Here is a 14,763-nt window from a genome sequence, read left to right on the forward strand (position 1 = left end):
CCTGAATATCTTGCTCCCTCTCTGTCTGGCTGGCAACTCTGCCTTCTTTACAGTATTTTCTCTGGCCCGAAAATCCTGCCTAGCTATTGGCTGTTTAGTTCTTTATTAAACCAGCCAGAGTGACATATCTTTACACAGTGTAATCAAATATCTCACAATATGGGACTCTTAGTCTCTGGATACCTGGATTAATGGGGGCTCCAGGAATGGCAGAGTGCAGCAGCTTACAGCCATTTCGGAGTAGGATTATCTGGGTCCCCCTAACAAGAGAGAGGATAAGGCTCAGGCATATGCCAACAAGCCCTCCATGCTAAATGTTGTTCTCAGCACAGGGATCATTTTGATCCTTGAAGAGCACCAGATTGAAGAGAAAGCAAACCCTGTAGACCCATGATGACAGCTGCCAAGGTGCTCCAGGGACCACACAAATGCGTAGTACATGGGAGCCAGGGCAGGTCCCCAGAAGGACGGTCCCTGGATAGCAGGATAGAGTTATGAAGTAGAAACCACAGAGGGCAGAAGCAAAGAGAGATATCTGCTCCCTCAGATCACCAGTCTCATCAAATGTCCCCTCCTCCAGGAAGTCCCCAGCACCTCTCAGGCAGAGAGATCCCACTGCCCGGGGTCCACAGCAGGCCAGGACATTGGTTACTCGCTCAGAGAACTGGAGTTCCTGAATGCCTCAGAGGGGTCCACCCACATCCAGTGTGGCGGGTGTGCTCTACAAACAGAGCATGGTGTGGAGTAATAGGACCTTCTGATCTGTGGGAAGAAAGACTTTTGTCTTACACAAGGTTCAGCAAGTGACCCTCAGTGGTCACCTGATACCCACTCAGCCTTCAGCTCCAAGAAATATAAATCCTGAACCTTTACTTGCTCATTTCAGTGGTTCTCAATCTGTGGGTTGCGACACTTTGGGGTCAGAAAATGACCCCTTCTCAGGGGTTGCCTAAGACTACCAGAAAACAGATATTTACATTACAATTTTTTTTTAAACCTTGGTTTCTTGAAACAGGGTTTCTCTGTGTAGCCCTGACTGTCTTGGAACTTGCTTTGCATACCAGGCTGGCCTTGAACTCACAGTGATCCACCTGCCTCTACCTCCCAAGTGCTGGGATTAAAGGCATGCGCCACCACTGCCTGGCTACATTACAGTTCTTAACAGTAGCAAAATTACAGTTATGAAGTAGCAATGAAAATAATGTTATGGTCAGGGGTCCCCACAACCTTGAGGAGCTGTGTTAAAGGGAAGGTTGAGAACTGCTATAGGAAGCTCATCCCCTCCCTCTGTGAAATGGGCCACAACTGTGACCATACAGAGGTCTTGGAGGCTGTCAAAAATTCTCTGAGTGTTCCCTGCTCATGAGGACCACAGCACAAGCCTAGGCTCTTTGGCCTATAGCAGGTGACTCACAGGCCTAATTGTCCCAAAGCTGGAAGAACCAGGGGACTGCCCAACCCAGCATGTGTCCCCAGGCCTTTGTCTAGAGGCCACATGGATGAGATCACAGAAGTCCAGGGGCCTGGGATGGGCTTTTTTTGTTGTTGGTGATCCTGACATATAATTGGGAGTTGGGACTCCATCCTTTCCTCTTCTTGAATCGGTCCTTAGAATCAGAGCTGGGGAAGACTGTGAGACACTCCCTCATGAAACCACATGCTGAGGGAGCAGGTGGTGGCGGCCAGACCCAGCTACAAGGGCTGATTGAGGGGTGACCGGGGGCAGGCTGTCAGCCCCAGGCATGGCTTTGGGCTGTGTCCTATTCTCTTTGATGTTGCTAACAAGAACAAAGGAGAAGGAGTTTGTTTGGGCTTATAGTTCTAAAGTGATAAGAGTCCATCATCGTAGGGAAGGCGTGGAGGTAGGAGCCGGAAGCTGACTGACCACATTGCGTCTGCACTCCGAAAGTGGAGTCCAGGCAGCAAGTGAGGCCAGGCTGTAAACCCTCAAAGCCCACCCCCAGGGACCTTCTTCCCTCAGCAAATCTCCACCTCCCAGAGGACCCATGACCTTTCAACAGCACTGCCAACTGGGGAAGAAATGTTCAAACACATCAGCCTGTGGGGAGCATTTCACAGTCAAACACAGCCGGCTGCTATGTGTTTAAAACCCTTCTGAAAGTTAGCATACTTTGAAAATTTAAACACACATGTAGCCAGCCCTCTGTTTCCGTGAGTTCTGCATTGGTGGATGGAAAATATTTCTTATTTACATCTGTACTGGAGATGTACAGACTGTTTCTCTTGTCACTGTTCCCGGAACAATGCACACAGAAGCCATCTGCGTAGCATTTACATTGGGTTAGGTGTCAGGAAAAGCCTGGAGATGGTTTAAAGCTTGCCTCATGAGGTATATCTGCTACATGGAAATAATAGCCCATCTTAGAAAAGGGACCGGGACCTCTGTGGATTTGGGTATCTCGGTTGGGGTGAAGGGATCCTAGAACCAACTGCTTGTGCGTATTGAAAGATGATTTTATTTAAAAATACACTTGAAATAACTTACTGAGGACTGTTGAGATAGCCCAGTGGATGAAGGTACTTGCTGCCCGATGACCTGAGTTCCATCCGTAGGATCTACATGGTTAGAAGGACATAACTGACTCTGGCAAGTTGTTCTCTGACCTCCACATGAGCACCAAGGTACATATATGCCTACACATACATGCACAATAAATAAATAAAATGCCATAAAACTTTTAAGAATTCACCTGTGCTGCAGAGATAGCTCAGCAGTAAATAGCATGTACTGATCTTTCACAAGCCCTGAGTTCGGTTCCCAGCACCATGTCAGGAGACTCACGGATTCCTGGGACTCCAGCTCCAGGGGTTCTAACACCCTCTTCTAGCCTCTGAGGGCACCTGTGCTCATGTGCACATACACACATATATACACATAATTAAAAATAACACAAATCTCTTAAAATTACTTAAATTTTACTTAAAGAGATTTACTGAACTATATTTACATCACCCTATAAGTCAACAAGTGTATGTCACTTTCCCAAAAGAAAAACACAAAAAGAAATTCAAATAAAGCTATGCACATTCTTGCTACATGCAGATAAAGGCTTTGGGCAGTCAGGTGTGGTGGCACACACCTTTAAATCCAAGCACTCTGGAGGCAGAGGCAAAAGGATCTCTGTGAGTTTGAAGCCAGCCTGATGTACGTAGGTAGTTCCAGGCCAGCCAGGGCTACATAACGAGACAAAACTATAGGCCAATGGCTGCCACTCCCCTTGATGGGGGACTGGGAGCCTGAGGTGACAGGTGTCATGAATTGCTATGAAGGATGAAGGAGAATTGGCAAGGTGATCCTCCCAGAAGTCCCAGCATCCTTCCTAGGTTCTCTGTCACCTCTGGTCCCATGTTTCTTCTCAGATCCACGAGATCACTCAAGGGTGATGAGCCAAGGCTTTACCAAGGCAAGCCACTCACTTTGCTCCATTTTGTGTCTCTGTAAACCCCACAGAAATTTCTGGAACTGGCCAAACAGGTTGGAGAGTTCATCACCTGGAAACAAGTGGAATGTCCTTTTGAGCAAGATCCCAGCATCACCCATTACCTGTACACCGCCCCCATCTTCAGCGAAGACGGTAAGGTAGCCCCATGGCCTTGACGTCCAGGCAGTAGACTGTCCAGTGGTCTCTCGGCCCTTTAGTCAGTCACCATGCAGGAATCCCAACTCTGGGCAGAGACACGTCACACTGCTGGCCCCAAGTGGAGCAGAGAAGGCACGTTCTCTTGTCTAATGAGCACCCAGGTGCCTCCTAAGGAGCTCAAGGTCAACTCAACAGTACATGCTAGGACCTCAAGGAACCCTGAGTCCAGATTCCTCCCTGCACACAGTGTGGTCATCATTGGGCATTCTAACCATGAGCAGCCTGTCTGTCTGCCATGGGCATACTATGTTGCAAGCATAAGTGAACATGGAAGAATCAGAGTAGGGTATAGGCTCATTTCAACATCAACCTCCCCTGTTTTCTTCATTCCTGAGATCGGAATGAGGATAAGAACTGGGGCTCATATGAGAGAGCAGAGCAGTGGCGCAGTTATGGGTCTTTCCATGGATGGTGCATGTGTGGGGGCACATGTGAGGGCAGCATGTGATACACACTGGCATGAGGCATTGATTTCTGGAAACCATTGAACCCAAGGCCTCACACCATCACCAGGCAAATATCCTAACACTGAGCTATATCCCCAGGCCTCTTTTTTTAATTTTGAGGCAGGGTCTCACTAAGTTGCCTGGGATGGCTTTGAACTCATTTTGTAGCCCAGGCAAACTTGACCTGGTGATCCTCCTCCCTCGGCCTCCAGAGCAGCTGGGGTTTCAGGCCTGTGGTGCCATGTCTGGCTTGTTGAATACATGGATTTAAGAACAGCAGTTTCACTTTGTAGGAGTTTATTGGGACGTAGCCGGGTCATAACAAACTGTCACATCCCAGGAAGCACCTGTGTAGACAAAGTGGGCTTGGTTTGGGGTTTGTCTGTTTTGCTTTGTGTGGTTATCTAGATTTGTTTTGTTTTGTTTGCTGAGGTAGGGTCTCACTGTGTTGCTCAGGTTAGCTTAGCACTTACGTAGCCCAGACTAACTCCAAACTCACACTTGGGTCCCCTAGTATTGAGATTACAGACAGGGTACCAGCATGCCCAACTGACAAAGAGTTTCTTGTAAAACTGAGTACTATTAACATTTTACGACCAAGAAATTGCACTCCTGGGCATTGATTTAGTCTAGACAAATGATATCCATGCTCACAGAGAAACAAAACTCGATATATCGGTGTTTATAAATTCCCTTTGTTACAATGTCAACCTGAAAACACCCCAGTGTCTATCAGTGGGTGAATGGTTAAACCCACTGTGTTTTACCCCTGCTTAGACCTTTTCAGACTCAAACAGGATGCATGCCACTGATACATGCCACCTCATGGATGAGTCTCCAGTCTCAAAAAGATTACATATATGTAATGTATATATGACTTTATTTATATAGCATTCTTCAAATGATCAAAAGAAAGAAATGGAGACTAGATTAGTGATTGTCAGAAATTAAGAAAAGGGGTCGGGGGATCTGGGATGTAGCTTGGTGATAGAATGCTGCCCTGGGTTCAATCCCCAACATCACAGAAAGGAAGGAGGGGGGTGAGGGAGAAGAGGGGAGGAGAGGATAAAGGAAAAAGGAAGTGTGGGGCAGTGAAGGATGTGGAGGTGACTCTAAAGGGGCCCCTTTGCCCACGGGTGCTTCAGCTGTCATGGAAATGCCTGGTGTCTAAACTCTGCCAATGTCAGGGTCCTGATTGTGGTAGTACTGTACCTGGGCACCTCAGTTCATGATGGAATTACACCCCAGTAAACCCATCCTAAAGTGGAAACACCGTAAGTCAGAAACACATCTCTAGTACCCTGAGCCTACAGATCACCTGCGGCAAATGTGCTTAGAATGCTTACATTACAGTATCGCAGTCCTCTAACACAAAGACAACTAGTTTTGGTTTTGTGCATTTGTTTTTGTAGCAGGAACCTTAAAGTCTTATTAATAAAATCAAACCTGTGAGCCAGATATTGGGGTGAAGCTGGAAGATCAGAGATACAGAACAGGCCACAGCTAACCACACCTGGCCAACTTCTCAGCTGGTCTTGTTTCCTCAGACTGGAAGCCTCTGTGTCCTTATTCCAGTGGCTCTCAGCTGAACTGTGCTGCTAGAAAGCCTGAAGCTTAACCAGCCAAATGCTTCTAGTTTTTGGTCTTCACGCCTTATATACCTTTCTGCTTTCTACCACCACTCCCTGGGATTAAAGGTGTGAATCACCATGCTTGGCTGTATCCTCGAACACATGGATTTCTGCCTCTGTAATGCTAGGATTAAAGGTGTGAGTGCCACCATTTTCTAGCCTTTGTATCTAGTGGCTGTTCTGTCTCTGACCCCAGATAAGTTTATTAGGGTGCACAATATTTTGGGGAACACAATACCACCACATGTTTTGGTTTATTATTTTTACTTTTTTGAGACAGGGTCTCACTATGTAGCTCTGGCTGGCATGAAACTTTCTATGAAGACCAGGCTGGCCTTGAACTCACAGAGATCTGACTGCGTCTGTCTCCTGAGTGCTGGGCTTAAAGGTGTGCCAACATGCCTGGGCTAACATGAAACAGATTATATTGCTATATGAGGAATAGTCCATGTTGTTTATTGACTATGATACACTGTATGTATTGGAGTCACATGACTGATGAGGGTGTGGCCGCAGCTCACAGAGGGGAGCACACTTCCTATTGTTAGCCAAGGAAAAAAATCCGAATTCAAATTTCAGATTTGTCATCTTATACCATCATCATGAGCAGAAAAATTAAACCATCCTAAGTGAAGGACACGCTCTGTATTACAGTTTTGCACGTGGGTACTGCTGGGGAAACTGAGTAGAGGGCATTGGGATCTCTGCATGCTGTTTTGTAAAACTGCCTATGAACAATGGCCTCCAGACGAGACATTTAATCCACAAAGAAAGCTGGTCAAGTTCTGGGTGAACAAAGAGTTACTGTCACCTGCCATAATTGCATAATTTCACTTCCGTTTTGGTTTAGGTCTGTATTTGGCTTCCTATGAGAGTGAGAGCCCAGAGAACCAGACAGAAAAGGAGAGGTGGAGATCTCTAAGGTGGGTCTGTGTGCCAGGATGGGGCATGCAAGGTGAGTGGAGGGAGACAAGTGGGTCACTTGGAGCCAGGACAGGGCAGAGGGGTTTGCAAGGAATTTGCTCATCAGTCTTCTACCCTTGAGGAGGGAAGAGGAACAAGCCAGGACCAGAGAGATCAGAGAGGAACTCAAAGGTTATGGATACTGGAAGGAGACTGAGCCAGTGACCCCTCCCTGGGGTCATTGTACCTCTGTGGAATGGTCAGGATGCATATCCCAGGGCCAGGAACTCCTGGTCCATATTTTTATGCCAGAAAACAACACACTTGCACGTGCACATCCCGCCCCGCCCATACACACTGTCTCCAGCTTGCTCAGCATGTTAGCAGAGCCAGATAGAAGTCAGAAACAAGCAGTGGTGTAGCTGGAGTTTTCTCTCCAGGTCCCGCCAAGCCCCAGCAGTCCCTTAGCCCACTTATAAAATAAATATACAGGCGCTTATATTATTTAAACTGCTTGGCCATTAGCTCACGCCTGTCATTGTTTAGCTCTTACTCTTATATTCAGTCCATTTCTATTAAGCTATACTTTGCCATGTGGCTCATGGCTTACTGGTACCTTACATCTTCCTTGTCCTGGCGGCGGCTGCAGGCAGTCTCCTCCTTCCCTTCCTGTTCCCTTAATTTTCCTCTCTGTTAGTCCCGCCTATACTTCCTGTCTGGCTACTGGCCAATCAGTGTTTCATTTATTAACATATTTGCCATACAGAACATCCCACAGTACAGTGGGCCCAGAGGGCTGAGCCCAAAGGATCTGCCACACCCCCTCTGGCCACCTCTATGGTGCTGAGAAGGTGCCCTCTGGTGGAAGCAGTCTGGCCCCAGGGAGGGGCTCACCTTACTCTCCTGTGTGTCTGAATCTGCAGATCTTCTATTCTGGGGAAGACATGAGAAGCCGAGACAGAGGAGGAGGAGGAGGAAGCAGTGGGGCTGACAGCCTATCCCAGCCCCACGACAGATGGCCCAACGGGTGGAGGTTGACGCAAAGCCTCGCTACTTTGCAAACCAGACCCTGTGGCCTGGCACCTGCCACAATGGCCGCATTGGCCTAGGAAACCTTTTACGGGATCTCAGCCCTGGCTGACCTGCAGGGCCTCCGAGAGCATGGGCAACATGCCTTGGGCAAACTTTGCCTTCATGACCAAGTGGGTCACATACTCAATCTGTCCATTCTGGACAGGGACACGGCGCTACCCCAATGGGCTGGGCGACTGCAATCACATGATCTTGTTAAGTGACGTGTGCTATGGAGATGAACACCGCCATCTGTCACCAGGTGGCTTGGGAGCCTCTAAAACGGCAGCGGGATCATGGTGCAACGTGGGATGAGCCTGCACCAGCTCAGAGCCCGCTCTGGCCCCTGGCACTCTGCTGATGGGCCCCTGTCCTGCCCCTCCCAGTGGACTTGTTTCTGCAGTCACCCATCTCCTTCCGCATCCTGCTGGTATCAGGATAGCCTTCCAGCGACAGCGGTGAACCAAGTCAGTAAGCCAAACCCGAGTCATGGAGTCGGCAATGTGTATATTGTGACCTTCTGCCTAGCTCCCTTGTAAACTTTAGAGTCGGAGTAAACACACGTTTGTACACCTATCCTGCACATGAGTGTCCATGATGTGTGTCTGATCCTTAGGTCCAAGATGAGCTTCAATGGAGTACAGTGGGGGGGAGGGGTTGAAAGGTGGCTTTCTCGGGGGAGTACAAACGGGAGGACTTGAGTTTGAATCCCCAGCTTCTGTGCAAAAGCCAGGTGTTGGTGGAGCACATCTGTGACCCTGGTGCTGGATGGGCAGATAAGCAGATCCCTGGAGCTTGCTGGCCAGCCAGTGTAGCCGGTTGCTGAGCTGAAAGTTCAGTGAGAGCCTTTGTCCCCCACCAAAAAATATGGTGGAAAGCTCCATCCCTGTCTCCCGGCCACAAAGACAACTTCAAGAGCCTGTGAGGAATCCCTAGAATTCTGAAGGAGTTCTGGCAGCGTCCAGCCAAAATGGCCTCCTCTGCCTCATGCAACTCCTCACCGACGCCCACTGGAGTTTGGGGAGTGCATCAGCCCTTGGGCCTTCACTGTGGCCAATGACTTGTCTACATCCAGCCCTCCAAGAGGGCTGCCCAAACATTGCCCTTTATAATGTAAATTGATACATTCCAGAGCTGACTTTGACAGGGTGTCAGTCACTGTTTAATCACTTAGCAAAATACTTGAAGAGACTAACAAAATAAGGAGTTAGCTCAAGGGACCAGAGGGTCAGGGACATGGCACCTGAATTGACACAGCTCTGGCAAGCTCCTTACTGCGGCATATCAGGGCAGATTAAAATGATGGAGGGGCCGGGCGGTGGTGGCGCACGCCTTTAATCCCAGCACTCGGGAGGCAGAGCCAGGCGGATCTCTGTGAGTTCGAGGCCAGCCTGGACTACCAAGTGAGCTCCAGGAAAGGCGCAAAGCTACACAGAGAAACCCTGTCTCGAAAAACCAAAAAAAAAAAAATGATGGAGAGTTGTGAGGGTAGAGGATCGCCAACTCTGCACACAGCCAGAGAGAGTTCCTCCCAGTAATTCCCCAGAGGCCTCATAGAGCAGTACCCCCGATTGCCTCAAGGACCACAGTTGCCTCAAGGACTACATCCGGGTTCTTCTCTTAAAAGCTCGATGGCGCCGGGCGGTGGTGGCGCACGCCTTCGATCCCAGCACTCAGGAGGCAGACCCAGGCGGATCTCTGTGAGTTCGAGGCCAGCCTGGTCTACAGAGTGAGATCCAGGAAAAGGCGCAAAGCTACACAGAGAAACCCTGTCTCGAAAAACCAAAACCAAACAAACAAACAACAACAAAAAAGCTCCAAGGCTCTGCCAGGCTGTGGTGTCACGTGCCTTTAACCTGGGCACTCAGGAGGCAGAGACAGGCAGATCTCTGTGGGTTTGAGGCCAGCCTGGTCTATAGAGCTAGCCAGGGCTACACAAAGAAACCCTAGCTAGGAAAAAAAAAAAAAAAAAAGCCCCAAGGTTCCTCCAGGGATCACCATCTAGATGATGGACACATGGACTTCTGGGCGGTGACACAGTAGCCAAACCAGAGTAGGGAGGTGCCACCAAAATTATAGATGTTTGAATTACAGTCTGTGGCTGTCACCTCTAGTGACTCATCTGGCCATTATGCTTATAAACTCTTACTGCAGAGCTGTTGGAGAGAAAAGATTGGGAACTGCACAGCATCCATAAGTCAGTGATTACGGAGCCCAACCTCCTCAGGTGTGATGAGGATGCTTTAGGCACTGACAAGAAAAGGTATGCCTGTGACCCCCACAGTGGCTGTGTCCATCCGTACCCCATCAGCATGGCTCAGGAGTTCTTCCCCAAACCCCACCAGCAGCCAGATACATGCCACCCAAATAAAGAAATAAAATCAAGAAAGATGATGAGGTTCAGCCATCATGTAATCCAACACAAGAAAATGAACAGGAAGTCCTGGAGGGACAGCGGGCCGGGAGTGAGAGAGGAGCTGGGAAGAACTAGAGCGAGGGAGAAGCCAGGGCATCAGGAGGAGCCTCCGTTAAGAGTGAGCTGGCCGGTGGGTCATCCGGTAACTGCAGAGTGCCTCTGGGGACAGAGATAAGGAAGACATGGGGGAGAGAAGAGGGGGGGCCTTTGTTACAAGCCTTTCAACACTGAGTTATTACAAATAACACTTGGACAAATACCGAATCTCTAAGCTAGATGGGGTTGTATGCCTATGATCTGAGGAGGCTGAGGCACAAGGATCTAAGGCCAGCCTGGGCTACGTAGCAAGACTGTATCTCAAAAATAAACCTTTTCCCTCTCCAGTGCCTTGGGATGGGGTACATCTCAGTGGTTGATCACTTGCCTAGAATATACAAAGTCCTGAGTTCAATCTCCAGGACTTCCAAACGGTGCAATAATTTCAAGTGAGAGGTGGGATCGAACTCCCAAAACTGAGAGCCTGTGGTCTTGCCCAGAGCCCTGTGCTGGTGTGAAGAGCTCCGTGGACAAGCTCCTCCAGCAAAGCAGCTATATGTGTGGTGGAAATGGCTTCTTCTAAATTCCCTGGAAATTGTCTTAGATCGCGGAGCAACTCAAGAACATTTATTCAGGAAAATCTGGACTTTGGGGATGGATCAGGGAGTACAATGTTTTCTGTGCAAGCAGGAGGACCCCAGGGCAGATCCTCAGCACCCATGTAAAAGCCAGGCACAGCAGCACACATCTGTGACCCCAGCACCGAGGGGGGAGACAGTCAGGTCCCAGGAGCCCCCTGGCCAGCCAGTCTACCCGAAAATGGTGAAATCCGGTTCAGTGAAAACCCCTGTCTCGAAAAAATTAAGTGGAGAGTAATATAAGACACCGAATATTAACATCTGGCCTGCATTCTCATGCACAGATGAGCACACCCAAAACATTCACACACACACACACACACACACACACACACACACACACACACACACACGCACGCACGCACACTGAAAAAAAGAAAGCCTACTAAAACTGTGTAAGAACACTGAGTCTTGTGACATTAGAACCGTGACCGCTTCCTCTCATGAGGAACAGTAGAAGTCAGCTCCAGGGGCACAGCCAAGAACACACCAGCCCTCCTCACCAGCCCCCAGTCCAGGGCTCAGCCCTACAGGAAAGAGGCTACCAGCCTCTCCCACCGGACTCCAGCTCTGTGCAGCCAAGATGCAGTCTCGAATGAGCATGGCTGGAAGGCAAGGAGCCCTTCCTGCACCCTGCCCCATTCACAGAGCAGAGACTGCCCTGGCCACTTGCTCCGAGAGTGCTGGCGCCCTGGTCAGGCTCACACTAGCCCACCCATGCGGTGGAAATACCATGCTGGGAGAAAACAAAAAGAGCCAGATGAAGCTCCAGTCCCACCTAGTTAGTACTCAACTCAAAAAGCAAGGTGTCCCCCTGGGAAAGTGGCCGCAGGCAAGCAGGCAAGCTGTAAGCACTGACATCTAAACTCTTCAAGGACTTCTTCAGGGGCAGTTTCAAAAACAGTAGAGATCTTGGTAGCGAGGAATTAACAGGAGGCCACAGCCTCATAATCCCAATAAACTAAACCATAAGGCCAACAGCTACCAGAGAAAATCACTTTTTGAAAATTGAGCCACAGGGAGCCTCCTCGGGTCAGAACAAACTGCAGTCTTGCAGGAAACTACCCCTGGGGAAGGAGCCTGCATTTCAGGTCATCAATCTTTCAGCAGTGTGTGCCCTAGGACAGAGTTGTGAGCAGTGGACCCATCCCTTATCAATGAGGTGGAGCCTAATGGCTAGGTGTGACCCCAGCAGAGGCTAACGGGGAGATGGGGGGCAGTCACAGGGCACCCTTCCACAAGCCACTGTCCTTCCAGACTGACCACGTGCATGTCCAGGGCCACACTCTAAATGCCCAGTGTCCAACCAAAGTTTAAAAGACGTGAGTTCAAAACAGAACAGAAATAGCACCCCGTGAATGGGGGGGGGGGTAGGTGTGTGGGGAGGTGGGAGAAAGCTACAGAAACTGCCTGTGAGAGGAGCTGTCAGGAGGACAAACCCCAGGGCAACCATTATGCATGTGTTGAAATAGCCACTGGAGATCGTGCTTGAGAAATAAAAAACTATGAGAGCAACAGCCCATCAAATACAGAATATTGACAAGCAGATAAAAAATATTTTTAAAATAATGGAATCTGAAGTTGAAAGTACAATAAATGAGATTTTTTTTTTAATGTTGGTGGAGGCAGTTAAGAGAGATGGCTCAGAGGTTAAGAGTGCTTGCAGCTTTCCCAGAGGACCCTGGTTCGATTCCCCGCACCCACATGGTGGCTAACAACTGACTGTAACTCTAGTTGCCAGGAAATCAGATGCCCCCTTCTGGCTTCCTCTGGCACAGCATGCAGGTGGTACACAGGTAAAAAAAAAACCACTCACACACCTAAAATTAAAATTTTAAATAAAAAAACAAATGTTACTGGGGGAACTCAACAGCAGACCTGAACTGGCAAGAGAAAGAATCAGCAAGCTTGAAGACGGAAAGATGGATGAATATAGAATATACTATTATTTGCCGGGGCGGTGGTGGCGCACGCCTTTAATCCCAGCACTCAGGAGGCAGAGGCAGGCAGATCTCTGTGAGTTCGAGGCCAGCCTGGTCTCCAAAGCGAGTTCCAGGAAAGGCACAAAGCTACACAGAGAAACCCTGTCTCAAAAAACATATATATATATATATATATATATATATATATATATATATATATAAATATATATATATATATATATATATATAATTTGAAAAACAGGGAAAAGGAAAATGAACAGAATCTCCTAAGAGCATGTGACAGTGTTCACCTCCCAGATGTAAACAGCTGCATTCTAGTCACCTCAACTACCATGCCTTCAACATCACAGTGGACAACATTAGCCTCTCCAGCCATGAGCCCAAATCCTTCTTCCATTTAGATGTTTCTTTCAGGTATTTTTAGCCCAGCGATGGAAATGTAACGAATGCAGGGGATAGCCCAGATGTAAGCCAGAGAGTCGAGGGTGAGAGACTGGGAAGCCAGACAGGAGGCTGTGTGTGCAGAGGAATTGTCTCTCACCTTCTGGGTCCTTGAAAGCTACCATGACTTGAATGTGAGCTGCCCCCCATGGGCTCACTTGGTTACCAGCTGGTGGTCCCGGTTTGGTGGGCTATTGTGGTGATATTTTGTTTGTGCTCTAACAAATAAAGCTTGCCTGAAGATCAGAGAGACAAAAGAGCAAGCCACAGCCACTTCTTACCTCGCCAACAACTCCTCAGCCTCAAAGGGGTGAGCTCCTGTCTCCTCCCGCCTTATATTACTCTCTCAGCCCAGCCATATCACTTCCTGTCTCCTCCTCCCCAGTGCTGGGATTAAAGGTGTGAGCCTCCACCGCCTGGCTCTGTTCTCTTTTGGACTGGATCAATGTTGTGCAGCCCAGGGTGGCCTTGAACTCCTGATCTTCTTGCTTCTTCCTCCCAAGTGCTGGGATTAAAGGTGTGTGCCACCACTGCCTGGCCTCTGTGGTTAACTAGTGGCTAGCTCTGCCATCTGATCTTCAGGTAAGCTTTATTTGTCAGAGCACAGACAAAATATCACCCAAGGTATGAACTTTGGAAGGTGACGTTCCTGGTCCTTGAACACGGAGCTCTCTGCCCGAGCCTCTGCCCTGCGTTTCCATCACCATGACTCTACCGTGTTTCCCCGGTCAGAAAAAAAACCTTCCCTTCCCTAAGTCACTTCTGTTATGTAATTTGTCATAAAGATATAGGAAAAGTAACTCAGGACCCATTGAAGAATCTTGGTTCTGACCGTCGCATTATTTTCTAGAAAGAGGGTCCTGTGGTCACTGTGCCAGGTGGGAAAGAAAAGGAAAATCTAACAACACTGGAAGGCCGGGGGGTGGGGTGGGGGTGTGTAAGGAGAGCGCAAGGCTTTATTTAATTATTAATATTTTATTTTTAATTATAAATATATGTGGGGTGCACAAGTGCAGTATCCGCGGAGGCCAGGAGAGGGCGTCATATCCCCCAGAACCGGAGCTGCAGGCTGTTGTGAGCTGCCCCAATGTGGCTGCTGGGTATCGACCCCTGGATCTTCTGAAAGAGCAGTGCGCGTTCTTAACCGCTGAACCGTCTCTCGAGTCCGGGGACCAAGGTTTTAGATCTGAACAGATACTGCAAATTGCTTTCCCGAATAGCTGTGTCTTCATCCAATCCCCTATTGGTGCCTTTCTGTGGAACATCCCAGGCACCAGAAGCCTTAGCGCTCTGCTCTTTGCCAAATTTCCAATAAAGTGGCCAGCCCATAAGCAGCAGCTTACAGATTGATTTTTTTTGTAATATTGCATTAAAATAGTATCCTGATTGCTGAGGTTTGTGTTGCCCTCTTCTTAGCCTGAATGTTATCGAGAGTGAGCGGTGCTACGAGGAGCCACTAGGAGGCGCCCTCTCCCCATCACCCCCTACTCAGCTCCAGCACAGGCAGACAGTAGCTGCACTCGGGGCCCAAACCTAACCCAGAGTTCTAGGTACCAGAAGGCATTGCTGACCTTCC

General features: G+C 48.8%; 1 protein-coding gene across 2 annotated transcripts in view; it reads left to right on the plus strand.

Annotated features, from left to right (window-relative positions):
- Rasgef1c (RasGEF domain family member 1C) overlaps positions 1 to 8,286 on the plus strand; it is a 67,234-nt gene extending 58,948 nt beyond the window's left edge. For both annotated transcript variants that reach the window (XM_076578253.1, XM_076578254.1), the window contains 3 exons: positions 3,473 to 3,596; positions 6,590 to 6,662; positions 7,566 to 8,286. In XM_076578253.1, coding sequence (XP_076434368.1) covers positions 3,473 to 3,596; positions 6,590 to 6,662; positions 7,566 to 7,590 — 222 coding nt within the window. In that variant the 3' untranslated portion in view covers positions 7,591 to 8,286. The remainder of the gene's footprint in view (positions 1 to 3,472; positions 3,597 to 6,589; positions 6,663 to 7,565) is intronic.
- The last annotated feature ends 6,477 nt before the right edge of the window (positions 8,287 to 14,763 follow it).

Source organism: Peromyscus maniculatus, chromosome 8 (genome assembly GCF_049852395.1).
Source record: "Peromyscus maniculatus bairdii isolate BWxNUB_F1_BW_parent chromosome 8, HU_Pman_BW_mat_3.1, whole genome shotgun sequence".
NCBI lineage: Eukaryota > Metazoa > Chordata > Mammalia > Rodentia > Cricetidae > Peromyscus > Peromyscus maniculatus.